The sequence below is a fragment of the Terrapene carolina genome, unplaced genomic scaffold, assembly GCF_002925995.2.
Source record: "Terrapene carolina triunguis isolate 2854851 unplaced genomic scaffold, T_m_triunguis-2.0 Scaffold96, whole genome shotgun sequence".
NCBI lineage: Eukaryota > Metazoa > Chordata > Testudines > Emydidae > Terrapene > Terrapene triunguis.
This window is the reverse complement of record NW_020664447.1, coordinates 71,621,877-71,647,908: the sequence shown is the minus strand read 5'-3', so window position 1 is coordinate 71,647,908 and position 26,032 is coordinate 71,621,877. Positions and strand designations below refer to the sequence as shown.

The 26,032-nt window shown below is 45.9% G+C and overlaps 1 protein-coding gene across 1 annotated transcript in view; it reads left to right on the top strand.

Moving 5' to 3' along the window:
* Window positions 1–26,032, top strand: part of RPS6KA5 (ribosomal protein S6 kinase A5) — a 161,618-nt gene that overhangs the window by 100,515 nt on the left and 35,071 nt on the right. Inside the window, exons 9-12 of the mRNA XM_024209696.3 lie at window positions 5,874–6,035; window positions 9,969–10,094; window positions 10,932–11,065; window positions 25,936–26,029. Coding sequence (XP_024065464.1) covers window positions 5,874–6,035; window positions 9,969–10,094; window positions 10,932–11,065; window positions 25,936–26,029 — 516 coding nt within the window. The remainder of the gene's footprint in view (window positions 1–5,873; window positions 6,036–9,968; window positions 10,095–10,931; window positions 11,066–25,935; window positions 26,030–26,032) is intronic.

Sequence of the window (26,032 nt, the reverse complement as noted above, 5' to 3'; positions counted from 1 at the left end):
AATTATGTGTGGTTTCATTCTATAGCATTCCTTATCTGTGTATTTTATTATCTTTATTATTATTTATTGTGAACAAATCCTGTTCAGAATATAGTGTGGGTGCACAAAGTTGATTTCTTTTTATTTTGTTTCACAGCTTCTCTCCTCATTCATTACTAATGGGCTAATGCCCCCCCATCTCTGAAATTTGGAGGTGGTCCACGGTTGTTGCTGGAGACTTTGACTAAACTCCATCCTTCAGAGCATCAGGCCACCAGATTTTCTGCATCCAGCAGTAGAACAAGTTGGCGGTTCGGCTTTTCACAATCATTTTTGTTTTCAAACCTTTTGTTTTATTCATTTTCATGCAGTTGCAATTTATAATCATTCTCATCATCATCATCTGGACTGGGTAAATAGCAACATGGTGGTTTCAGCCATCTAGATCTGCAGCTGCAGCAGCTCCCTGCTGGACTCCTCTGCCCCCACTCAGGCATAGTAGAGCTCTCCTGCAAACACCTAGCTTAAATATAAGCAGTGTTCCCTAAGTGAGGCAGTATTTACAGGCTCTACAGAGAGTGAATTATGCCTTATGAGCTGGGGCTCACAAAAAGACCAGTATGTCTGGTCCCCACCCTGCCCCAAGGAACCAGGAATCTAATGCAAAAGAGCTCAATTGGAATTCCTGAGCTTTTGTGGAGAGAGTCTAAGGATGAGAAGGAAACTATCCAGCCAGCTCTGGGGGATAAGTCCTGCAACAGATCTGGACTGGCAGGGGAAACCCCCTGAAAGGATCCATAGTCCTCCCTCTGCTGCCTCCTCACCACCGCCACAAGATACTGAAGTGGGTCTCTAGCTTCCTGGGAAAAGAAACATGGCTTCTACACAGCTCCCATTCCTTCCACTATGAATCAGGGAATTCTCATGATACATGGGGGGATGGGGATGGGGGGTTGAGTCTTGCAAGCCCCAGAGACTCTGAATCCTAAAAAGGCAAAAGCAAGCATGTCCTTCAAAAAGTAGCGATTACTATTGTTAAGGAACAAGTGTGGTGAAAATCAGGGGTTAAACTTCTTGTCCTGTGCCTTCTCCCCCCAACGGAGTGTTTGCTGTAGCTTTTCTCCCACACAGGGGCTCTCATAATTGACAGCTGGTATCAAGCGGAGTGCCCCAGGAGTTGGTCCTGGGGCCAGTTTTGTTCAACATCTTCATTAATGATCCGGATGATGGGATGGATTGCATCCTCACCAAGTTCGTGGATGATACTAAGCTGGGGGGAGAGGTAGAGATGCTGGAGGGTAGGGATAGAGTCCATAGTGATCTAGACAAATTGGAGGATTGGGCCAAAAGAAATCTGATGAGGTTCAACAAGGACAAGTGCAGAGTCCTGCACTTAGGAAGGAAGAATCCCATGCACTGCTACAGGCTGGGGACCAACTGGCTAAGCGGCGGTTCTGCAGAAAAGGACCTGGGGATTACAGTGGACGAGACGCTGGATGAGAGTCAGCAGTGTGCCCTGGTTGCCAGAAAGAGGAATGGCATATTGGACTGCATTAGTAGGAGCATTGCCAGCAGATTGAGGGAAGTGATTATTTCTCTCTATTAGGCCACATCTGGAGTATTGCATCCAGTTTTGGTCCCCCCAGTACAGAAGGGATGTGGACAAATTTGAGAGTCCAGTGGAGGGCAACGAAAATTATTAGGGGGCTGGAGCACATGACTTATGAGGAGAGGCTGAGGGAACTGGAATTATTCAGTCTGCTGAAGAGAAGAGTGAGGGGAGATTTAATAGCAACCTTCAGCTACTTGAAGGGGGGTTCCAAAGAGGATGGAACTAGGCTGTTTTCAGTGGTGGCAGATGACAGAACAAGAAGCAATGGTCTCAAGTTGGGAGGAGGTCTAGGTTGGTCTTAAGTGAGGGAGGTCTAGGTTGGACATTAGGAAAAACTTTTTCACTAGGAGGGTGGTGAAGCACTGGAATGGGCTATCTAGGGAAGTGGTAGAATCTCTATCCTTAGAGGTTTTTAAGGCCTGGCTTGACAAAGCCCTGGCTGGGATGATTTGGTTGGTCCTGCTTTGAGCAGGAGGTTGGACTAGATGACCGCCTGAGGTCTCTTCCAACCCTAATCTTCTGTGATTCATAGTTAGGGCCCTACCAAATTCACGGCCATGAAAAATGCATCATGGACTGTGAAACCTGGCCTCCCCCCTCCTGTGAAATCTGGTCTTTTCTGTGCCTTTACCCTACACTATACAGATTTCAGAGGGAGACCAGCATTTCTCAGATTGGGAATCCTGACCCAAAAGGGAGTTGCAGTGGGGGTTGCGGTATTGCCACCCTTCTGCGCTGCCTTCAGAGCTGGGTGGCTGGAGAACGGAAGCTCTTGACCGAATGCCCAGCTCAGAAGGCAACTCCCAGCCAGGAGCAGTGCAGAAGTAAAGGTGGCAATACCGTACCATACCAGCAGCAGTGAAGAAGTAAGGGTAGCAGTACACAACGCCCCCTACAATAACCTTGCGACCTCACCCCCCCAAATCATTTTTGGGTTAGGACCCCTACACTTACAACACTGTGAAATTTCAGATTTAAATACCTGAAATCATGAAATTTATGATTTTTAAATTTCTATGACCATGACATTGACCAAAATGGAGCGTGAATCTGGACTTAGAGGTAAGGAGCTTTTGGGGGGAACATTAGAGATATTAGTAACTGAGATTATGGAGAGTCCTCAACCCTCGCGGTCAAAGCTAGCATAGCCATTCATTGGTTGCTACCAACACCAAGGGTATCCAAGAAGGGACTGGACTGTTCCCTGGCAAAGGGGAGAAATCTGGAGCAGAAGCTTCAAAGGGAAGCCAGATTAATTTTCCTCCAAAAAAAAAAAAAAAATCCTCAGCATGCCAGATAAAAAGAACCTTTGTGTCTGAAACCTCACAATTCCTGTGCAAGACTCTTCCTTCTGATCCTCCCTCTATGCAGAGTCTTAAGTGTCTGGTGGTAGTCACAGCAAGGCACAGGTCTCACGTTACACTCTATACTCATACCTAAACAACATGCAAGCCCGAGTCAGCTATCTTGGACCAGCCTTGGGTTTTTAATTGCAGTGTAGACATACCACCAGAGGTCAAAACAGAGCTGGTTCTTGCTGTAATTTTAACAAAATGATAAAGATTTGCAAAGAACCAAAACTTTATTGCATCAGTCATTTCCTGAGGGTTCATCCAAAGGCTAGGATTGCTAGTGCCATACATCAACTTCATCCCCTGAGTGGGTTTCTCAAAATGCGCCTGCTGAAATTCCTTCTGGGGACATAGAACCATGCACTTGATGCAATGCAAAATTAGGTATCATTTTCAGATCCAAATTATCCTTTGTGGGCAGGTAAGTACAAACAACATGCTGAAAGTCAACCCTAATTTCATTGTAGACCCTTGCATACTCACTATGGAAGCAAGCATACTTGGAAGACAAATTTCTAAAATCTCATATAAATTCATTACAACATCTGTATCAGGGTGTATCTTTAAAAAACAACAAACACGGCAATATAGGATAGAACCAGTGGTCCATTGAATCCAGTATCTAGTGACCGATAGCTGAATCAGTTGAAGATGCAAGATACCACATAGTGGGCAATTATGGTACTTGCAGAGAAAGCATCCCACCTCATTAGAGGTTGGCTTATGATTAAATGTTTATATACCTTCCAAAACCAGGGAATAACCAGAGGTCTGTGCCAATAGAAAAATGTCCTGGGCCAAAAAGAATCTATCTTTGAAGACCGTTCACATAAAGGACACAGAAAAGAGGAAAAGGGAGCGTTGTGGTGGTCTTCCTAGTGCTCCACTGACCCAGAAAGCACTTTAGACTTTCCGGATAGTCAAAGACTTCATGTTTTTCATGCAGAAAACACAAGACATTTTGTAGCAGTGACTCCATTCATACTGGTCACACCTGCAGTTAACAGAATGAGCACTGGTTGGAAGACCAGTGTCGTTCACCATGAATTGTCCATTAGCTTCTGATAGTTTGGTATCCACACAGAACTCAACCAGGATATTTCATCATTAATCTGATCAAATTTACGTTTCTGGTGCGAGGGGAAATGGCAAGCTCTTTTGGGCAGTGCTCAGCACAACGTGGCCCTGATTTCTAGATGCTATTGTAATACAACTATTATAATAAATACAAAGTTCTGGTGATCTCAGTTACGCTAGTGTTTCTCCAGGAGGTTTGGTTGGAGTCCGACAATCAAGCATCTTAAACGTGTGGTTACCAGCCATAGTGGCATTTTGTAGACAGGCACATCAGATTCTCTTTTTGAGTATCTGGTGCCCAGTTTAATCACAATGACAAATTAAAGAAGCCTGAGGCTGGTCTTTCTTGTTGCCATTACCTCTGAAAAGCAAGTTTTGAAATTAGTCCCCGTATATGTACAAGAACCACACTGCTTTTGTCATTAGGAAAAAAAGGTTATTCTTATAGCTTCAGATACCTTTCTGTTCAAAGTAAGTTCATCTTTTCTCAATTCTGGGGAAATAGTTCTCCCATCATTTTGTTCTAACTCCTGGAACGTTGTGGCATAAATGGGTATTCCTACAGCTCTAAAGATATATCTCAAGCATATGGCGTACATATGCCAATTGTATCCTGTCCATTTCATTCTGTCCAAAATGCCAAGGCCTTACATCCTCAAGGTTGCTGCAGGCAAGATATAAAATCCATGCACTAATTGGCGTATTAGGCATTTGGAAAACTATTCACAGAAGCCCCTAGAGGAAGGCTGAAGATTTGCAGAGTAAATTTTAATTTCTCTTCAGAGATGTCTTTTAATAGGAAGGTGCTACTGAGTTGGTTCCCACATAACTCTTTAGTTTATAAAGTTTTTGCTTTATCTGGAGGCATGTCCATTCTTGCCTGTTGTTTAATTATTATAGTATATCTGCCCTCCTGAGCCCCACCCCCCACACTTCTGGAATTTACTGCTCACTACTTCCTATAAGTAATGGATGAGGAGAAAAGCTGTGCAATAGAATGAGAAATTTCTTAATAATTTTCTTTCTGTTAGCAGCTTCTCTCTGAATTCAACCCACCTGGTAGTCTGGCAAATGACCAGAGTATAAATTGAAATTTTCTCTAAAGGGAGACAGACATATATTGTCTTGAGGCCAATTTAATACATTATATCATGTTCTCTTAGTGCTAATAATGAGTTTCTGGACTGTTTCTGCGGCTGTGGAAGAAGCGTTCTGGTGGCCTGAGCTGAAGGGTGGAGCTTAATTTTGGGCCTTCTAGCAACAACATCGGACGATCTCCAAATTCCACAGGTGTGGGGGGTGGGGCATTAGTCCATTAGTAATGAATTCTGAGAGAAGCTGCTAACAGAAAATTATCAGGTAAGAAATTTCCCTTTCAATGTGTCATAACTGAGTGAAATCAGAACCATTTTCACTGGAAGACTCAGGTGCCTTTTCTCATTGTGCATTATTTCCTTGCCATATTTCAATTTGCCATTTTTTTTGCATTAGGCTATAGATTTGTTCAAAACAATGGTAGGGGAATTATTTTTATAACTGATGGATGTTTACTTTTTTCAAACATTTTGTGGACAGATCCCTGCTCTAAGTGAAGTATTCATTTTCAGCACACAATCAGACTTTTTTTTTTTTTTAGAGCATTGTCCATATGGCTATGCACAAATGCTGCTTAGTTCTTCTGCCTCCAACCTGAGGAATATATAAGGGGACATAGCCTCAACAGTTCTTCCTGACTTCTATAAGCAGTGAACAGGGGCTGTTTCAATTTGGAAATATTAATCTCTCCTTTTAATATGTCTGTCTTGTTAAATTTACATTTTGATTCAAAGTTCATTTGTTATTTCTGGGTTTAGAAAATAAACTGGGACGATTTAGCTGCCAAAAAAATACCAGCTCCGTTTAAACCAGTAATCCGGGATGAGTTGGACGTTAGTAACTTTGCAGAGGAGTTTACAGAAATGGATCCCACATACTCTCCTGCAGCCACACCACAGACTTCAGAGAGAATATTTCAGGTAATTGTAGAATATTACAACTCTTTTAAAAGATACATTTCCCACATGTATGGCCAGATTTTGTCCTTGCCATGTGTGTTTGTAATTGCCATTGAAGTTATTGGGAGTTGAATACAGAATCAATGTTCAGAATTGGATCATTAATGTAGTTTTAACAGATAAATTATGCTATGTTACACCTTTTATATAAATCTTTCTTGAGGATAGAAATTGTGAATTATTAGTAAAGTTGATAGTTTAATAAACAGCCAGTGTTACACTCTTGTACACTTATTATTATATAATACATGTTTCTCATTTAACCACTGTGTTATATATGAAAAATTAGATTTCATTAGTATCATTTTTGGGCCCAATCCTACCCCTAGGAAGTCAATGTCAAATCTCTTGTTGATTTCAGTGGGACAGGATCAGGTCTATTACATAAGGAAATATCTTTGCTACCAGATTCTTTTAACCAAATACAGAAGCAAATTAATCTATTTGATAACTGGAATGCTGGTTTTGTCTGATTATTCATATGTACAAATTAGGGCTGTCGATTAATCGCAATTAATTCACGTGATTAGCTCAAAAAATGAATCACGAATAATCGCAGGTTTAATTGCACTGTTAAATAATAGAATACCAATTGAAATTTATTAAATATTTTGGATGTTTTTCTACATTTTCATATAAATCTTGTATTCTGTGTTGTAATTGAAATCAAAGTATATATTTTGATTACAAATATTTGCACTGTAAAAATGATAAACAGAAGAAATAGTATTTTTCAATTCATCTCAGACAAGTACTGTAGTGCAATCTCTTTGTCCTGAAAGTGCAACTTACAAATGTAGATTTTTTTGTTTGTTACATAACTGCACTCAAAAACAAAACAATGTAAAACTTCAGAGCCTACAAGTCCATTCAGTCCTACTTCTTTTTCAGCCAATCTCTAAGACAAACAAGTTTGTTTACATTTACAGGAGATAATGCTGTCCTCTTCTTATTTACAATGTCACCAGAAAGTGAGAACAGATATTTGCATGGCACTTTTGTTGCCAGCATGGCAAGGTATTTACGTGCCAGATATGCTAACCATTCGTATGCCCCTTCATGCTTCAGCCACCATTCCAGAGGACATGCTTCCGTGCTGATGACGCTCATTAAAAAATTAATGAATTAATTAAATTTGTGACTCAACTCTTTGGGGGAGAATTGTACGTCCCCTGCTCTGGTTTACCCATATTCTGCCATATATTTCATGTTATGGCAGTCTCGGATGATGACCCAGTACATGTTGTTGTTCGTTTTAAGAATACTTTCACTGCAGATTTGGCAAAACGCAAAGAAGGTACCAATGTGAGATTCGTAAAGATAGCTACAGCACTCGACCCAAGATTTAAGAATCCGAAGTGCCTTCCAAATCTGAGATGGACAAGGTAGGGAGCATGCTTTCAGAAGTCTTAAAAGAGCAACACTCTGATGCGAAAACTATAGAACCTGAACCACCAAAAAACAAAATCAGTCTTCTGCTGGTGGCATCTGACTTAGATGATTAAAATGAACATGCATCGGTTCGCACTGCTTTGGATGGTTTTCGAGCAGAACCCATCATCAGCATGGATGCATGTCCTCTGGAATAGTGGTTGAAGCATAAAGGGACATGTGAATCTTTAGCGCATCTGGCAGATAAATATCTTGCGACGCTGGCAACAACAGTGCCATGAGAATGCCTATTCTCACTTTCAGGTGACATTTTGAACAAGAAGCGGGCAGCATTATCTCCTGTAAATGTAAACAAACTTTTGTCTTAGCGATTGGCTGAACAAGAAGTAGGACTGGGTGGACTTGCAAGCTCTAAAATTTTACATTGTTCTATTTTTGAATGCAGTTTTTTGTACATAATTCTATATTTGTAAGTTCAACTTTCATGATAGAGATTGCACTACAGTACTTAGGTGAATTGAAAAATACTATTTCTTTTGTCTTTTTACAGTGCAAACACTTGTAATAAAAATAAATATAAAGTGAGCACTGTACACTTTGTATTCTGTGTTGAAATTGAAATAAATATATTTGAAAATGAAGAAAACATCCAAAAAAATGTAAATAAATGGTATTCGATTATTGTTTAACAGTGTGATTAATCGCACAATTAATTTTTTTAATTGCTTGACAGCCCTAGTACAAATTAGTCTTAATGATAATTAATTGCTGTTGCCTTTCGTGTGGATCTCCCATTTCCTCGGGGGGAGGGGAGGAGACTAAGGAGAAGGGGAGTATCAGCCATCTTCGATACACTGTACTTCTACCTCAGGCCATATGCCTCTGTGGATGCATTGAGGAGAAGATAGAGGCAAAATCTTGCAGATTTTTGTCCCTCTGGCCGTGGGCCTATAAATGTTTCCACAGAAAACGGCAATCTACCAATATGCTGTCCACACAGGTGAAAAATACACTCAAAATTTTTTTCTTATTTTGCTTCCTGCAGTTGGAATTCTTCCTATATGTAATGATTTGAGCTCTTATAATATTTCAGGATGGGAATAATTTTCAGGAGCACCTAAAACATGTTTTTAAAAATTCAATAAGATTTAGATGCATTTGAAAATTTTATCAGACACCTTGTAAATTCTTTTTGGTCACATATTTCATTTATATCTTTGAATTTACTTTAAGTTGTGTTCTTTAAAGTATGTGTCTATTATGAACATAAATGAATGCCATTTTCAACATGTAGTCCACTGGGAAATGGAAAAAAAAATAGGATGTTACATTTGAATGGTTTGCGTGGTATTAAATAACTTTCAATTTTTGTAGACTTTAATATCTGTTTTCTAAAAGATTAGTGTCACTTATTTTCCAAATACACAAAATAAAATTACTTAAGAAAAAATATTGACCAAACAAGCACTTTAAATATATACTGTGGGGAAATTAGACTTTTAAAAATCATAAACAGTTAGGTCACTATTACACCTGTAGTCTTGGATATATTATTATTTACAGGGAATTAACCTTCCCTGTTTATGAAGTATCCATACTGTTTTATTTTAAGTGATTTTATTTGCTTAGTCACTTAGGCTTGGTCTACACTAACCCCCCAAATGGAACTAAGGTACGCAACTTCAGCTACGTGAATAACGTAGCTGAAGTTCGAAGTACCTTAGTTCGATCTTACCTCGGTCCACACGCGGCAGGCAGGCTCCCCCGTCGACTCCGCGGTACTCCTCTCGTCTAGCTGGAGTACCGCAGTCGACGGCGAGCACTTCCTGGTTCGACTTATCGCCTCCAGACAAGACGCGATAAGTCGAACCCAGAAGTTCGATCGGTCGCCGCCGAACTACCGGGTAAGTGTAGACATACCCTTAGAGAAATCCAACTTATTTGGGTATACGTCCACCAAAAATACATCAACATTATAATATTTACGTGTGCTACAAATAACGTTCAAGCTATTTACCTTAAATTTTAAATATTTATTTGAATTTCTTGTAGATCTAGATATATTGAACATATTAACTGAAGATAACTCCACTAACAATGCAGCATACCATTTTTGTTTGGCCATTTAAAGCAATTTTTAGACATATGCCCCATCATAATGTAAACTTATTTGATACCTTAACTATAGGTATCTTGAGAAGCTAGCCAGTTTGAAGTGTGAACCTTTGTCACCAGTGAAAAAGAACTGAATCTGTGAGTCAGATTTTCTGAGCATTTTTTTACACAATCTCTTATTATTATTTTTTTTTTTTTTTAAAGAAAGAAGTTTGTATAACCTCTTTCAGGAAGGCACTTTTCTATTGATTTAAAATGAAGTTGCATCTTTACCTCGCCTATAATGACATTTACCCATTTTTCAGTAGATAACTTTTTACTGTCTGCATTATATGTTATATAGACAACCTCAAGGTTTTACATTTATCTTCTGTCTTTGTTCTGTAGGGATATTCTTTTGTTGCTCCTTCTATCTTGTTTAAACGCAATGCAGCCACAGTAGATCCTGTTCAATTTCATATGGGAGTTGAAAGACCTGGAGTTACAAATATTGCCAGAAGTGCTATGACGAAGGTAATGATAATATCTAAATAAACATAACCCTTGATAATTTGAAGATGCTTATGATTTACGAGGTAATAATTTTATTCTAGGCTAAATAAATTCTGAGCCCAGAGGCTGAAGTACTAATAATTAGTTGTTGAGAAGTAATTTACAGTTGTTATGCAGTTTTCTGCTCTTTGTCTGCTAATGGATCTTCTGCCAATTAGAGCATTCAATTTACATACCATATAGTTAAGAAATAACTTGAGTCCAGCCTTGAAAAACTGTGTTAAAAATCACATCAGAGACACCACCTTACCAGCAGAAGAGCAATGAAAATATTAACAATACTTGTACTCAACTGTCAAAATGGTACTCACCCTACGTAAGTATATGTTTTCAAAGCTGCTGCGGTTATTAACTCACATCTCTCTTTCTATGATACGTCTGCTTATATTTGCATAGGTAGTTACAGCTAGAAATAGATTCTGTATGATGACCATCATTGTGGTATCTCCAAATAACCACACAGTTAGTGGATCAATATCTGTAAATCGTCCCTGGCACTATCTGAATATTTTTGTAGATAAAGTTATTCTGATAGTAAATTTATTTCAGAATTTTTGTTTAAAGTATCTTAAATATGTGTGTACTCTGCACCATTAGAGAAGTTTATGTATATAATTGCACATTATTATTCTCAGACAGTCTTAATTTATACTATGTTGTTTACCAAAACGAGATCTCTTTTAAAACTGTATTTTTGGATCTTTAAACGCAGATGAATAATTATCACCAAAATTTATTATGTGTCTTTGACTACAAAAAAGTATTCCACAGAACTAAATACAGTCAGTTTCATGACAGGACTCTCCATTTTATCATCACTATGAACTGGATCTGAAAGAGAAACCACTGGGAGAAGGAAGTTTTTCCATCTGTCGAAAGTGTTTACACAAGAAAACTAGCCAAGAATATGCAGTAAAAATAATTAGCAAAAGGTATTAAATATTTACTAAGACCATAAAAACTTTTTTTTTTTTTGCTTAGTATCACCAATGAACTAGAATAATGTTCACTGAATTTTGCATGTGAAAAAAATGTTGGTTTAAAACATCAGTTTTCTTTTGAGAATTCAAAAGGCATCATACGGTAATATGAATTTTTTTAATTGGAAGATTTTGAAGTTTGGGGCTAATTGTGCCTCTTGCAGAATGGGATAAAGAGGAAAGAAACCTTCATAATACTTCTCTTGTGCAGATTTGTTCCCAGTTGTTTTGTGCCCCCATTACGTTCCTCTCCCAGCAGAATAGTTTGTTGGGTCCTCTCACAGAGTCTCTGGATCCACTTGGGATCTTTAGAAGGTCAGGGCCATCTGAATGGCAGTCCATGGTACCTTTCCCTGCACCCCAGCCAGCTTCCAGGCAGCATAAAGCCAGTAGCTGATCTGGGGATCCCCAGCATGGATTCAGAGAAAAGCACAAAGTTAATATAATCTCAGGCTGTATTAACTTTTTGTGAGAAGCTCAACTGGGCCAACGAGGGATGATGCGTATCCCTTTCCTGACTCACTGTGGGGCCCAGGACAAGGGAAACACTACTGTGGGGGCAGCTGACCTACTTTCTGTGATCCTCTGATTCCAGAATGCCAGTGGCAGATGAATTAGAATGAATAGAATTCTAATTTTTTTTCAACGTGTTGTTACCTTCCTTTCCTCAGCAGTCACTGAAACAATTGTGCTTATCCGTTTGTAGACTGCTGGCAAGGAAGGAAAGGGTTGGGGAAGTGTGAATATTTAGTAACCAGATAGATAGATAGATGATCACTTTGGGATCATGAGTCCCCCCAGTCTAGGATATTTGGCTGTACCTCTTTCTGCAAATATTGGAGGCAGTTCAAACTTGTCCTTGAGGCTCCGGGATTTGACTACACCCCTTATGCCTTTATTCCAGATTCTCTGTATTGGTTGGTGCAAACAGAGCATGAGTTCAGTGCTCCTTATCCATTCATTTACTAGCTTTTAAAGTTGACTCTGGTGATAGTGAGCAACATCTTTTTCTCTACTCTTTCCTTTCCCTTACAGGACTAAACTTTCAGGGGCTTTGTCCCTAGATAGGATCACATAACGAGTTCCTTCTTGTTATTTCTCCCCCATGCCCCCCGCCCCCCAAGTATGCCAGTGCAGGCTGGAGCAGGCTGAAGGTAAGAGTTGGTCCACCTGCAAAGATTACTGCCAGCTTTTTACGGAGATCAGAAACTGGGGACTTCTGTTTCTCCCATCACCAGTTGCGCATGCCACAACCCCCAACAACTCCCTCAGTCGAGACTCCGCTAAAATATGGGTCAGTCCTTTTCAGCTCTTGGGATTCAGCAAACTGGATTCCCCTCACAGGCTTAGTATTCTTCGAGGGTAAGTCTAAAACTCCTGAACACCTTGATTCAGTCTCCTATAAAGGGAAAAGCTCCAGGGTCCTATACTAGGTCCACATGTGAATAATTGAGTCACATAGTAAAGACTGGCATCTTTTCAGATTTTCTTCCTAAAATAAAGATCTAGGCTCCCTTAGGGATGTTCTCCCTATGCTTCTTCTAGTTACATTTCAGATGATGAGGTGCACCATCATCCCCACTCTATCCCCCACCCCTCCCAAAAAGTCAGACCTTTTAATCCATTCCTCAGCTCCCGCCAGGGAGTGGGGTTGGGGGCTTGCTGCGCTCCAGCCGGGGAGCGGGGTCAGGGGCTTCTCCTGCTCCGCGCGGCTCCTGGGATGATCCCCCTCCAGCTCCTACGTAGTATGTGGAGGTGTGGCCAGGTGGCTCTGCATGCCGCCCCCTCAGCTCCCATTGGCCACAGTTCCCAGCCAGTGGGAACTGCGGGGGCGGCGCTTGCAGACAGGGCAGCGTGCAGAACTGCCTAGCTGTGCCTCCACGTAGGAGCCAGAAGGGGGGACATGCTTCTGGGAGCTGCTTGAGGTAAGCACTGCCCGGAGCCTGCACCCCTGATTTCCCCACTCCCCCCCTGTGCCCCAATCCCTTGACCCAGCCCTGATTCCCCTCCCACCCTCCGAACCCCTCAATCCCAGCCCGGAGCCGCCTCTTGTACCCCAAACCCCTCATCCATGGCCCCACCCCAGAGCCAGCACCCCTAGCCAGAGCCTTACTCACCCCCGTACCGCAGCCCTCTGCCCCAGCCTGGAGCACCCTGCTGCACCCCAAACCCTTCATCCCAGTCCCACCCCAGAGCCCGCACCCCCCGCCGGAGCCCCCACCCCCACCCTGACCTCCTCATTTCTGGTCCCACCCCAGAGCCCTCACCCCCCTTGCGCATGCCTACCGCCAATTTCATGAGCATTCATGCCCCGCCATACAATTTCCATTTGGCCCTCAGGCCAAAAAGTTTGCCCATCCCTGCATTAGCACCTCTCCCTAAAAAGCAGAAGTTTTGCCTTTGGTTCATAATAAACTGTAAAACCAGAGAAATGAAAGGTTCTTTCCCCCAGACATGTATGCAACTAAGGGGAAGAAAGTGGTAGCTAAAGGAAAAGGATGAGCAGGTTAAAGCCAGTAGCAAATATCTCCCAGTCAGAACTAAAACAGAATTTGCTATTCCCCTCCAACCTCCTCAGAAGAAATCATTAGGACAGAATGGAAAACGCCTGACAAAGGGAAAAGTCTCATTAGATAAGCCCAGGGTCTTAGAATCTAATTTTTTTTCTTTTTATGCTCCCTGAGATTGATGTAGAAGTTGCATTCCTGGCAGTGGACATGGTCATTCCTGCTGAGGGTGATTTCTTCCCAAACAACCCCACTCACAAGAAGATATAAACCACCCTTAAAAGGTGGCTCTTATAGCTTCCCTGACTTCGTTAGAGCTAAAATCACAGATAGTCATATACTTTGTTATTGCAAAGACTTAAAAAGTCTTGAGCCTCAGAATCATGATGAATTCAATTCAGCACTAAAGAAAATATCTCTAGTTCTTCTTCGAGTGCTTGCTCATATCGATTCCAATTAGGTGTGTGCGCCCCGCGTGCACGATCGTCGGAGAAATTTTTCTACCCTAGCAACACCCGGTGGGTCGGCTGTGGAGCCCCCTGGAGTGGCGCCTTCATGGCGCTGGATATATACCCCAGTCAACCCAGCACCCCCTCAGTTCCTTCTTACTGCCCGTGACGGTCGTTGGAACTGTGGAGCGCGGCATAGCTGTTCTCCACTCTCCTAGCTTTACCCGTTGTTTCTTGTAGATAGTTGTTAATTGTGTTCTTTAGATTAGTAGTTGTTAATAGTTATAAATAGTTTTCCTAGTTAGCGGGGGTTAAGGGGGCTCTTATTCCCCCCTTCCCCCCCCAGCGCACAGCCGGGCTCATGCCCAAGGCTCCCGGCTTTCAGCCGTGCGCAACATGTGCTAGGCCTATGCCAACGGGAGACCCCCATGACTCTTGTCTGAAGTGCTTAGGGGAGTCTCACCAAACGGACAAGTGCAAGATTTGCAAGGCTTTCGGGCCAAGGACGAAAAAGGAGCGGGACTTCAGGCTTAAACAGCTCCTCATGGAGGCGGCACTTAGCCCGGATCCTCCTTTGGCGCGCCAGGTTCCGGCACCGAGCGCCTCGGTGCGTAGCGCCCCAGCGGCACCTTCCGGTACTGCACCGCGGGCAGACGCGGAAAAGGTGCCACGGCACCGTCCTCCCTCGGCACCACGTCCGCCGCAAGCCCCTCGGCGCCGGTCCCTGTCTCCGGGACATAAAAGGCCCTGTAAGACTCAGGACGCTGCCGTCCAACAGGCACCGGCTCCCCCCGCACCGGTGGTAGAGCCGCGCCCGGCTTCCGAACGCCAGAGGGTGCAAGTATCCTCAGCACCGTTGACTCCGGCACCGGGTGGGGAGCCGTTGAGTCCGGTGCGGACTGGCTCACCGCCTCGTCAAGTGGTGGAGCCCTGTCTCCCTTCTACACTGGAGACGTTTGCCACGGCGAGAGACCTCATCGCCTTCACAGAGCCGGCGCCTTCTCAACCTGCGGCATCGCATGCCCTTCGTACAGTACAGTCCAGGGACAAGCCTACCCTGATACGCCCGCCGTCTCCGGGCGTGGACTTGTGGCACCGCTCCAGGTCTCGGAGCAGGTCTCAATGCCATTCGCAGTCCCGGCTCCGATCTCCATCTCGGCGCCGGTCGTACTCGCGGCACAGATCTACCTCCCGGCATCGGTCTTTTTCTCGGCACCGACCCGAGCATCGGTACCGGTCGGAGTCAAGGCGCAGCTCCTGGCACCGGTATGAGCGCCACTCACATTCGCGAGGCTGCTCCCGGCACCGAGGTTACAGACGGTCTTCGTCATCCAGGTCCAGATCCGGGTCCCGGTACCGACATGGACATCGGCACCCTTCTCAATCCCGGTACCATTCACCGGCACCGCGCAGAGATCGCTCGCCGTTGGATCGGCACCGTACCAGGACGTTTCTCTGCACCCACGCTCGGCACCACCCTGGCCCTCGAGATCGGCGTCTCACTCGTCTGAAGGGACCCCCCGTTCAGCGTACCCTGCTCAGGGTCAAGCTGCAGACGACTTGGGTCATTGGCAGGAGAGGGCAGAAAACCTTCGACAAGACCCTACGCATTGGTCTTTCTGGACCCCTTGGGCGTATCACCAGGCTCAAGGGGCTCCACTAGCGACCTCTCGCTCAGCTCACTCTGAGCCCAGGGTTCCTGAGGCCACCATCTCCTGTCCTCCCCCAGGGGGCATGGAGGCTCTGGCCCTGACGCCCACGCAGGAGCCAGACCCTGGTGCAGGGGATCCTGCACCTCCAAGTCCCGTGGAGCCGGACCCCCACACAGGTCCTTTACCCCCTGAGGCGTCGTCCTCATCTTCCCCAGATGAGGCAGTGGTGGGTACAACACCCGCAGGCCCACCTCCTATAGATCTTCGTGCCCACCAAGACTTGTTACGTAGGGTGGCACGAACTATGGACTTACAGGCCGAGGAGATAGTGGAGGTGCAGGACCCGGTGGTGAGCATCCTTTCATCTGATGCCCCAACCCGGGTGGCGTTGCCCATTATCCGAACAATCCAGGCTAACGCTACGGCCCTATGGCAAACCCCGGCCTCCATCCCTCCCACTGCCAGGGGTGTAGAGAGGAAGTACTTTGTTCCTTCTAAAGACTATGAGTACCTCTACACACATCCCCCACCGTGTTCACTGGTAGTCTCATCAGTGAACGCCAGAGAGCGCCATAGCCAGCAGGCGGCAGCGCCCAAATCAAAGGACGCTAAGCGCTTTGATTTGTTTGGACGCAAGGTTTATTCGGCGGGGGGTCTGCAGCTCAGGGCCGCAAACCAACAGGCGCTCTTAAGTAGATATAACTATAACTCATGGAATTCCATGGGGAAATTTAAAAAGTTGGTCCCCCAGGACTCGAGGGAGGAGTTCGGGGCCCTGGTGGAGGAGGGCAAAAAGGTGGCCAGAACCTCCCTACAGGCCTCCCTCAACATTGCAGACTCGGCCGCCAGGACACTAGCGTCTGGGATAGCCATGCGATGTGTCTCCTGGCTCCAGGTTTCAGGGTTGCCGCCAGAACTGCAGCAGACCCTGCAGGATCTGCCGTTTGACGGCCAAGGCTTGTTCTCGGACAAGACGGACTCTAGGTTACAGAGCCTCAAGGACTCGAGAACCATGATGCGCTCCCTGGGGATGCATGTCCTGGGACCCCAACGCAGGCCATTTAGGCCCCAGCCACAAAGGTTCTACCCTCCTCCTCCTCGTCCAAGACAGGACTTCCCCAGAAGGCGGGGACGAGGTGTTAGACGGAGGTCGACCGGCCCTCAACCAGGTCAGAATCAGGGCCGCCTTCAGGCCCTAGGCAAAACTTTTGAAGCTGCGCCCGAGGACGGCGCACCAGCCACTACCCAGGATCCATTTCCTTCCTTTCGGGATCGCCTCTCCCGTTTCCACCGTGCTTGGTCCCTTATAACTTCGGACTGTTGGGTCCTTCGCACGGTGGAGAGGGGATACGCTCTCCAGTTTTCTTTGTTCCTCCCCCCCCCACACTCTCCCTCCCCGTCCCTCTTCAGGGACCCTTCTCATGAGCATCTCCTTATACAGGAGGTTTTTGGGCTCCTCTCTATGGGGGCCATAGAGGAGGTTCCCCCAGAGTTAAGAGGCAAGGGGTTTTACTCCCGCTACTTCCTGATCCCCAAAGCAAAAGGAGGTCTGCGACCCATCTTAGACTTACGCGGACTCAACAAATTCATAGTAAAGTTGAAGTTCCGCGTGGTCTCCTTGGGGACCATCATCCCTTCCCTGGGGACTGGTACGCCGCCCTCGACATGAAGGACGCTTATTTTCATATAGCGATCTACCCCCCTCACAGGCGCTTCCTTCGTTTTGTAGTGAACAAGGTACACTACCAATTTGCCGTCCTTCCCTTCGGACTGTCCGCGGCTCCGAGAGTGTTCACCAAATGTATGGCCGTCGTGGCAGCATACCTTCGTCGACAAAGGATACAGGTGTTCCCGCATCTAGACGACTGGCTGGTCCGCGGCCGTACCAGGGAGCAAATTAGGGCGCACGTTCACATAATACTACAAACATTCCACGACTTAGGCATTCTACTCAACAAAGAGAAGTCCACTCTGGAGCCAACCCAGAGTATAGTTTATCGGGGCAGTCCTAGACTCCACACTCGCCCGAGCTCTTCTGCCAGACACTCGGTTTCGCACCATCGCGAACATCATCCACGGACTCCAGGCCTTCCCGATTACCACTGTAAGGACGTATCTCGGTCTGTTGGGTCACATGGCCTCTTGTACTTATGTAACCAGACATGCCAGACTTCGGCTTCGTCAACTTCAGGCCTGGCTGTCGTCGGTGTACTGCCCTTCTCGGGACAGCCTGAACATGGTGGTCACGATTCCGAGCTCGGTCTTGACCTCTCTCACCTGGTGGCTGGATCACAAGGCGGTTTGTGCAGGAGTGCCGTTTCACGCCCCACAACCCTCCCTGCCCCTAGTCACGGATGCCTCATCTCTAGGTTGGGGGGCTCACCTCGGGGAGCACCATACCCAAGGCCTGTGGACCGCATCCCAACTAGCTCTGCATATCAATGTTCGGGAGCTGATGGCTGTGCGCCTAGCCTGTCAGGCATTTCTCGGTCTCCTACATGGCCTCTGCGTGTTAGTCCTCACAGACAACACCACGGCCATGTTCTACATCCACAAGCAAGGCGGAGCCTGGTCGTCTCCCCTATGCCAAGAGGCCATTCGCCTGTGGGAGTTCTGCATTGCCCACTCGATACATCTCATGGCATCGTTCCTCCCTGGAGTCCAGAACACTTTGGTGGACCATCTCAGCAGATCCTTCCAGATGCACGAGTGGTCGATTTGCCCGGACATCATCTATTCCATCTTCCAGAGGTGGGGATTTCCCCAGGTAGACCTGTTCGCATCACGAGCCAACAGGAAATGCCACGTGTTCTGCTCCCTACAAGGGCGATCTCCGGGCTCCCTGTCGGACGCTTTCCTTCTAACGTGGAAAGACCAGCTGTTCTACGCTTTCCCTCCATTCCCACTGGTCCACAGGGTACTGCTCAAACTACGCAGAGACCAGGCACGTGTGATTCTAGTCGCTCCAGCTTGGCCAAGACAGCACTGGTACACCACGCTTCTGGAGCTATCGGTTCAAACTCCGATCACGCTTCCCTTGTGCCCAGACTTGATCTCTCAGGACCACGGCCGATTGTGTCACCCCGACCTGCAATCGCTCCACCTTACAGCGTGGATGCTCCATGGCTGAATCGGACAGAGCTACAATGCTCACATCCCGTGCAACAGATTCTGATGGGAAGTAGAAAGCCCTCTACACGGACCACTTACTTAGCCAAGTGGAAGCGGTTCTCCTGTTGGTGCGAGCAGCGGGCCACACCCCCCTTGCAGGCATCTATTCCTCTTATACTCGAGTATCTCCTGTCCCTGAGACAGCAGGGCTTGGCGATATCTTCAGTCAGGGTTCACCTGGCCGCTATATCGGCGTTCCACCCAGGAGAACATGCTTCCTCGGTCTTCTCTAACCCGATGGTTGTCAGATTCCTCAAGGGCTTAGACCGCCTTTACCCGCAGCAATGCCAACCTGTTCCGGCGTGGGATCTTAATCTGGTCCTCTCCAAGCTCACAGGACCCCCGTTTGAGCCGTTGGCTACCTGCTCGCTCCTTTACCTATCTTGGAAGACAGTCTTCCTTGTAGCCATCACGTCAGCAAGGTGTGTTTCTGAACTCAGGGCGCTCACGTCTGAGCCTCCGTATACAGTCTTCCATAAAGACAAGGTGCAGCTTCGCCCCCACCCTGCCTTCCTTCCCAAGGTGGTATCAGCTTTTCATGTGAACCAGGATATATTCCTCCCGGTCTTCCATCTTAAGCCTCACGCCACGCGTCAAGACCAGCGTATGCACTCCTTGGACGTGCGCAGGGCCCTTGCTTTCTATATTGAACGTACGAAACCATTTCGAAAGACGACGCAACTTTTCGTTGCAGTAGCCAACCGGATGAAGGGCCTACCGGTTTCCTCCCAACGTCTCTCCTCTTGGATCACATCCTGCATTCGGGCTTGCTACGACCTGGCCGGTGTCCCGACGCCGCGCCTCACTGCTCACTCCACGAGGGCCCAGGCCTCCTCGACTGCCTTCCTGGCTCAAGTTCCGATCCAGGACGTTTGTAGAGCTGCAGTTTGGTCGTCAGTCCACACCTTCGCCGCTCACTATGTGCTTGTACAGCAATCCAGAGACGATGCTGCATTCGGATCAGCGGTTTTGCACACGGCAATGTCTCACTCCGACCCCACTGCCTAGGTAAGGCTTGGTAGTCACTTAATTGGAATCAATATGAGCAAGCACTCGAAGAAGAAAAGACGGTTACTCACCTTTGTAACTGTTGTTCTTCGAGATGTGTTGCTCATATCCATTCCAAACCCGCCTCCCTTCCCCACTGTCGGAGTAACCGGCAAGAAGGAACTGAGGGGGCGCTGGGTCGGCTGGGGTATATATCCAGCGTCATGAAGGCGCCACTCCAGGGGGCTCCACATCCGACCCACCGGGAGTTGCTAGGGTAGAAAAATTTCTCCGACAATCGTGCACGCGGCGCGCACACACCTAATTGGAATGGATATGAGCAACACATCTCGAAGAACAACAGTTACAAAGGTGAGTAACCGTCTTTTACTGCATTCATGATGGACAGATCCATACTCTACATAAAACAGGCAGCAGAAGTTGTGGCAGCAAACTCAGAGGTCAGGTGCCAACTCTGGTTTAAACCCTACAGTAGATAAGTAAATCATCTGTGCCACACAATTCTGAAGGATTCTTAGGCCTGGTCTACACTAACCCCCCAAGTCGAACTAAGGTACGCAACTTCAGCTACGTGAATAACGTAGCTGAAGTCGACATACCTTAGTTTGAACTTACCGTGGTTCAGACGCGGTCCACACGCGGCAGGCAGGCTCCCCATCGACTCCGCAGTACTCCTCTCGCCGAGCTGGAGTACCGCAGTCGACGGCGAGCACTTCCTGGTTCGACTTATCGCGTCCAGACCAGACGCGATAAGTCGAACCCAGAACTTCGATCCCCAGCCGCCGAACTAGCGGCTGGGTGTAGACCAGCCCTTATTCAGGGAGAAGATTGGTAAGATGGTAGTTGCACACACATCAGCCCAGGCATTTACTCTCTACTCCAGTTAAGTCTGAGAAGGACTACAAGTGCTGATACAAAGGCAGACGCTCTTTTCGCTCCTACCCATAGCAAATGTACCAGAAAAGTGACTCCAATTCCTGGTTAAAATCTGGACCTGAAACACTAGATGAAAGCCCAGATCAGGAAAGTGGTTCAATCCCTGCTTCTAGCCCAAATAACCAGTATGTCAACAACTGGCTCACCTCCATCCATTTGTTTTTTAAATGTATTATAAATCCAGGTATGAAGTACAGAGGGGGTTATCTGGGTTACTTCTTGCGAGCTTCCCAATTCCTTATCACACTATTGTCTACCTAAGAGTCTAAGATAGGTGCAAAGAGAGCCAGAATCTTCGTATTGCTGGAAATCCAGACACTGATTTCTGAGGTGTAATGGAGCTGTATGTCATTGATCCATCTTTACTGTGACTCCTAAGTCTTCTGGTCTCATGCCTAGAGATTCCTCTAATGACAAGACAATATAAGACAACATAAGGGATTCTTCTTAAGAGCCTGGAATCACTTTCAACAGCAAATGAAAAGTAAAATGAAAAGACCATCCAAAGTGGTTCAGTTTGTCACTTTTTGGTTACAGGAAACCCACATGATAATAGGGTCTTTCCTCCACAATTCATACCTCAAAATCCTGGCCATAAGTGACACCCTTTCATTTTGAGCACAACTTGGGAACTGCAATATATAGGGGACATGTTCAAGGTCAAAAAGGATGCAACTGGTGATCCATCAACTCCTTTATAAATCAATACAGACCTGACCTTCCCTCTACAGAAGCAACCTTTGGTGGGAATGTTCTTCAAGCCGTTGCCCCAAGATAGATTAACACTAATTTTGAGGAAAGAAGGAACACTGTTCTATCTTCTCTCCATCCCTACAAATTTTTTTTCATACTGCTAGCTATGTCCCACATGTCTTGGATTCAGGGAGACGTCGGTATAGAATGAAAATAATTGTTACCTGATTCTTCTTCAAGAATGGGTGCTCCATTTCAGATTTCAGTGTGTTCAACCATGTCACTGTGATCAACCACTGTTGATCAGAGATTTTCAGTAGCAATGTCCATCTGGGACGCGTGTGCACAGTAGTCGTCTCGCGGTGCCGTTGGTACCTCATCTAGCACGCACACGGTCCAACCCCCTCAGTTCCTTCTCAATCGTCCTTGGCCTGAGATAGAACTCCATGGTGATGTGCCAATGTCTCTCTCAAACCTAGAGAAATATAATTAGAAATAGTTTTAGCTTTTTCCTAGTATAGTTAGTTTAGTTTAGTTTGTTTTAATCAGTTCAATTTTTTTTCCTTTTTTCCCCCTCAGAGTGGGGAACACTTAACCTGATTCAAAATGCCTGGTTCCCAGGCTTTAAGAGATGCGGGTCTTGCCACGAAGCTATGCCCATCTCAGACAGCCATTCTCTCTGTGTTGACTGTCTCAGCGATTTGCACATTCCCCAGAAGTGCACTCACTGCAGCAATTTGAAAGCAAGGGCCAGGCATGATCGAGACCTCCATCTAAAACTTATTGTGATGAGAAATTTCTCCAACTGGCCTCCGATCCAGGGTAACAGACTCCTTCCACAGGGAACTCCCCGGGCACATCCAGTTCAACTAAGGACAACACTCAGTCCTCTAAAAGATCAAGGAAAAGAGCCATGACCTCTCTGCAAAGAGAGCTGTATAAAAAGAAACCGTCTTTTGCCAGGTCGCTGTCCTCAGTGCCGATCAACCCCTGGGTGAGCACCTTGAGGCACGGGGAACCTCCGGCACCATCCGCACCGGGACCTCTGCTGAGCCCCATCAGAAGGACAAGGAGTCGAGGCACAGATCTAAGACTGCCTCCTCCCCTACGGCACTGATCACACAGGTGAGAGACATGGTGCCAAGACCCTCACTAGTGGCTGTGCCTCCACCGCCAGCTCCGACGACCCCATCGGTACCAACGGACAGAGCAAAGACGGCACTGTTCACACCAAGTAAGTCGAGCTACAAGTCATCAGCACAGTCCATGGTACCGCCTAAAATAGCGACATGGGTACCGATGGTGCTGAAACCAACGCCACCGCAGAAATTCCTGCAACAAAAAGACATCATGGTCTTTTCAATGCCGCAGTCCCTGCTCTTCGGCCCCGATGGCTCCCCTGAGCATACAGCATCAGACCAAGCAGTATCACCTACAACCCCACCATTCTCAAGCAAAGATGGTGACCACCAGAAAGAGGGTGTCTTCTCTTCACACCATTCTTCACCTACAGAATACAGACCACCTTGGGGACCCATGAAATCAAAGGCCTCTTGCATACAACCATGGTACAGATAATCATGGATGTGCCCACTTATGCCCTTCCCCAAGCAATGGTCATCTTGGGATCCATGGGCAGCGTACAGGACTCGTTACAACAGACCCTCAACTCCACCCAGAGGTGAAATCAGATCACCATCCTCTGTAATGGAGATCTCGGAAGCCCAGGAGGAAACGGGGGATGAGAGGGAAGAGGGCACCAAGCGGGACATAACGTCATCTGCGCATAACTCTTATTCATCACCAGAGGAAGCATTAATGCCCCTACCTCCCACCACAGCAAACGATTTCAAACAGTCCCAAGAACTGTTCAGAAGGGTAGCTCAGAGTCAGGAGATCCCAGGGTGCAGGACACCTATCACAAACTCCTCCAAATTCTGCAGACATAGTTGACTTCTAAAATAGCGTTGTCATAAATGATGCCATCATGTAACTGGCGGAGACAGTCCGGCAAACACCAGCTACTGTCCCACTAGCATGCAAGAGGGCGGACAAGAAGTACTACACGCCCGCCAAGGGTATGGACTTCCTTTTTTCCTGCCCACCACCCAACTCCTTAGTAGCAGAGGCCGCAAATCAGTGTGGCAAACAACCACAGTACAGGTCCACTCCACAGGACAAGGAATACAAGAGATTCGACCTCTTCAGTCAGAAGGTCTATTCTTTGGTGACACTACAATTCCGAGTGGCAAATTGCAGTGTGCTCCTAGCCGAGTATGACCACGATAATTATGGCAAGCTGAACGAATTTATTAATGACCTCCCAGAGGAGAGGCTTGCAAAATTGAAAGCCACACTAACTGAGGGATAGCTGGTTGCCAGAACGGCACTACAAGTATCCCTGGACATAGCAGTCACCGCGGTGAGAATAGCAGCCACAGCCATATTAATGCACAGAGCATCATGGCTGCAATCTTTGGGGATTCCAAAAGATCTCCAAGTGAAAGTGGAGTATCTCCCATTTGAGAGAGAAAAGCTTTTTTTCTACCAAAACAAACAAGGTCCTCCACTTGATGAAAGATTTCTGAATGACTCTCCATACTCTTGGTGTATATATACACCTGCCACGAAATGGAGACGTTACCAGCAATACCAACGAAACAAACATCTCATTCCAACGTCAGCAACAACAAGAATATGAACCACAAAGTCAACGTCCACTACCAATACAGAGTCCTCCCTTGCGGTAGTAGTGGCACACTTCCCCAAACAAGGGATAATGTTTTCCCCATATCTAAACTGTTTACTAAAAGGGCCTACCTGGTTAGAAGCAATAGACAACATTCAGAGGACTATCACTCTCTTCTGGAAGGTAGGGTTACAAATAAACAAAAAGCAATCCTAGTTCCTATATAACAATTGGACTTAATCGGGGCTCGCCTCGACTATAGAGGCCAGGGCATCATTACCGTTGAACAGATTCATAACTCTGACCAGTCTTATCTAGGTAGTCACGACTAGCCCACAAATATCGGCATGAACCTGCCTACAACTATTAGGTCACATGGTGGCCATGACCTTTGTGGTAAGACATGAAAGACTACACATGTGCTGCCTACAAGGTTGGCTGAGTTCAGTGTACATATCAAGCAAACACAACCTGAACAGAAGCCTAACACTGCCATCAAAAGTACTGGAATCTCTACAGTGGTGGACAAGACTGGAGAATGTGTGCACAGAGATTCCCTTTCACCAGGATCCACCATCAATACTAATCACAACAGATGCCTCGATAGGCTGGGGCACCCACCTGAACTAGCATATGATCCAAGGGAGGTAGTCATCTACCAAGACCCTACTACACATCAACCTATTAGAATTACGCGCGGTGTACAACGCCTATCTTCACTTCCTCTCACTGATAAATTACAAAACAGTATGTGTGATGACCGACAGCATTGCCTGCATGTTCTATATAAATTGACAAGGAGGAGCCCACTCTCACTCACTATGCATCGAGACCATGAGGCTGTGGAACTGGTGCATAAATCACAATATAAATGTCACAGTCTCCTACCTCCCCGGGTGCCAGAACATGACAGCGGACACACTGAGTAGACAATTTTCTCAGGACCAGGAATGGTAAATGAACAGTAAAGTCCTACTAGCCATATTTCAGTGATGGGGCTTCCATCCCATCAATGTATTCACAAAATTACAAATGCCCTCTCTTTTTCTCGAGAGCAGGAATGGGGCCCCAATCACTGGGAGATGCCTTCCTAATCACGTGGGAGAAATCACTCTTTATGCATTCCCACCGATACCGCTGCCCTCACAGGTAATACACAAGATACATGTTGACAAAGCCAAGTTCATACTGATAGCCCTGACATGGCCCAGACAGAACTGGTACCCTTATCTGATGCACATGGCAGTATGCGCTGCATGAACTGTCCCACTTCGGACGGACCTGCTATCACTTATAGTTGAGTATAGTGCTATTATTTAAAGTGATATTATTTTATCCAAAATGGATTTAATGTTTCCATACAGCTTTGGAAGTACTTCTCTGGCATGAGGGTGGAACAGGTAGTGCCAATGTTTCAAGCCTAATGGGCAAGTCTGAATTGCTTATGGTGTTTGTAAAATAACAAAGTTTTTATTCTTAACATGCCAAGACATGACTGAATCATAAATTTGTTTGTTTTATTTATTTACCCCCACTCTGCAGGACTCACTTGTTTGGTTGGTTCAGTTTACTTGTTTGAAGGTGCTGACTTCTAATTGTATATATCAAAAGGGCAACTGTTCTAATATTCCAAAATCTGGATTAGGAAGAATTTTAAAAAAATAGATGTAACAATTTTGACTTGAAATTTGCTTTGTTAAACTTGGTAATTTTCCAGAATGGAAGCCAACACCCAGAGGGAAATAACAGCTTTGAAACTCTGTGAAGGACACCCCAATGTAGTGAAGTTGCATGAAGTTTATCATGATCAGGTA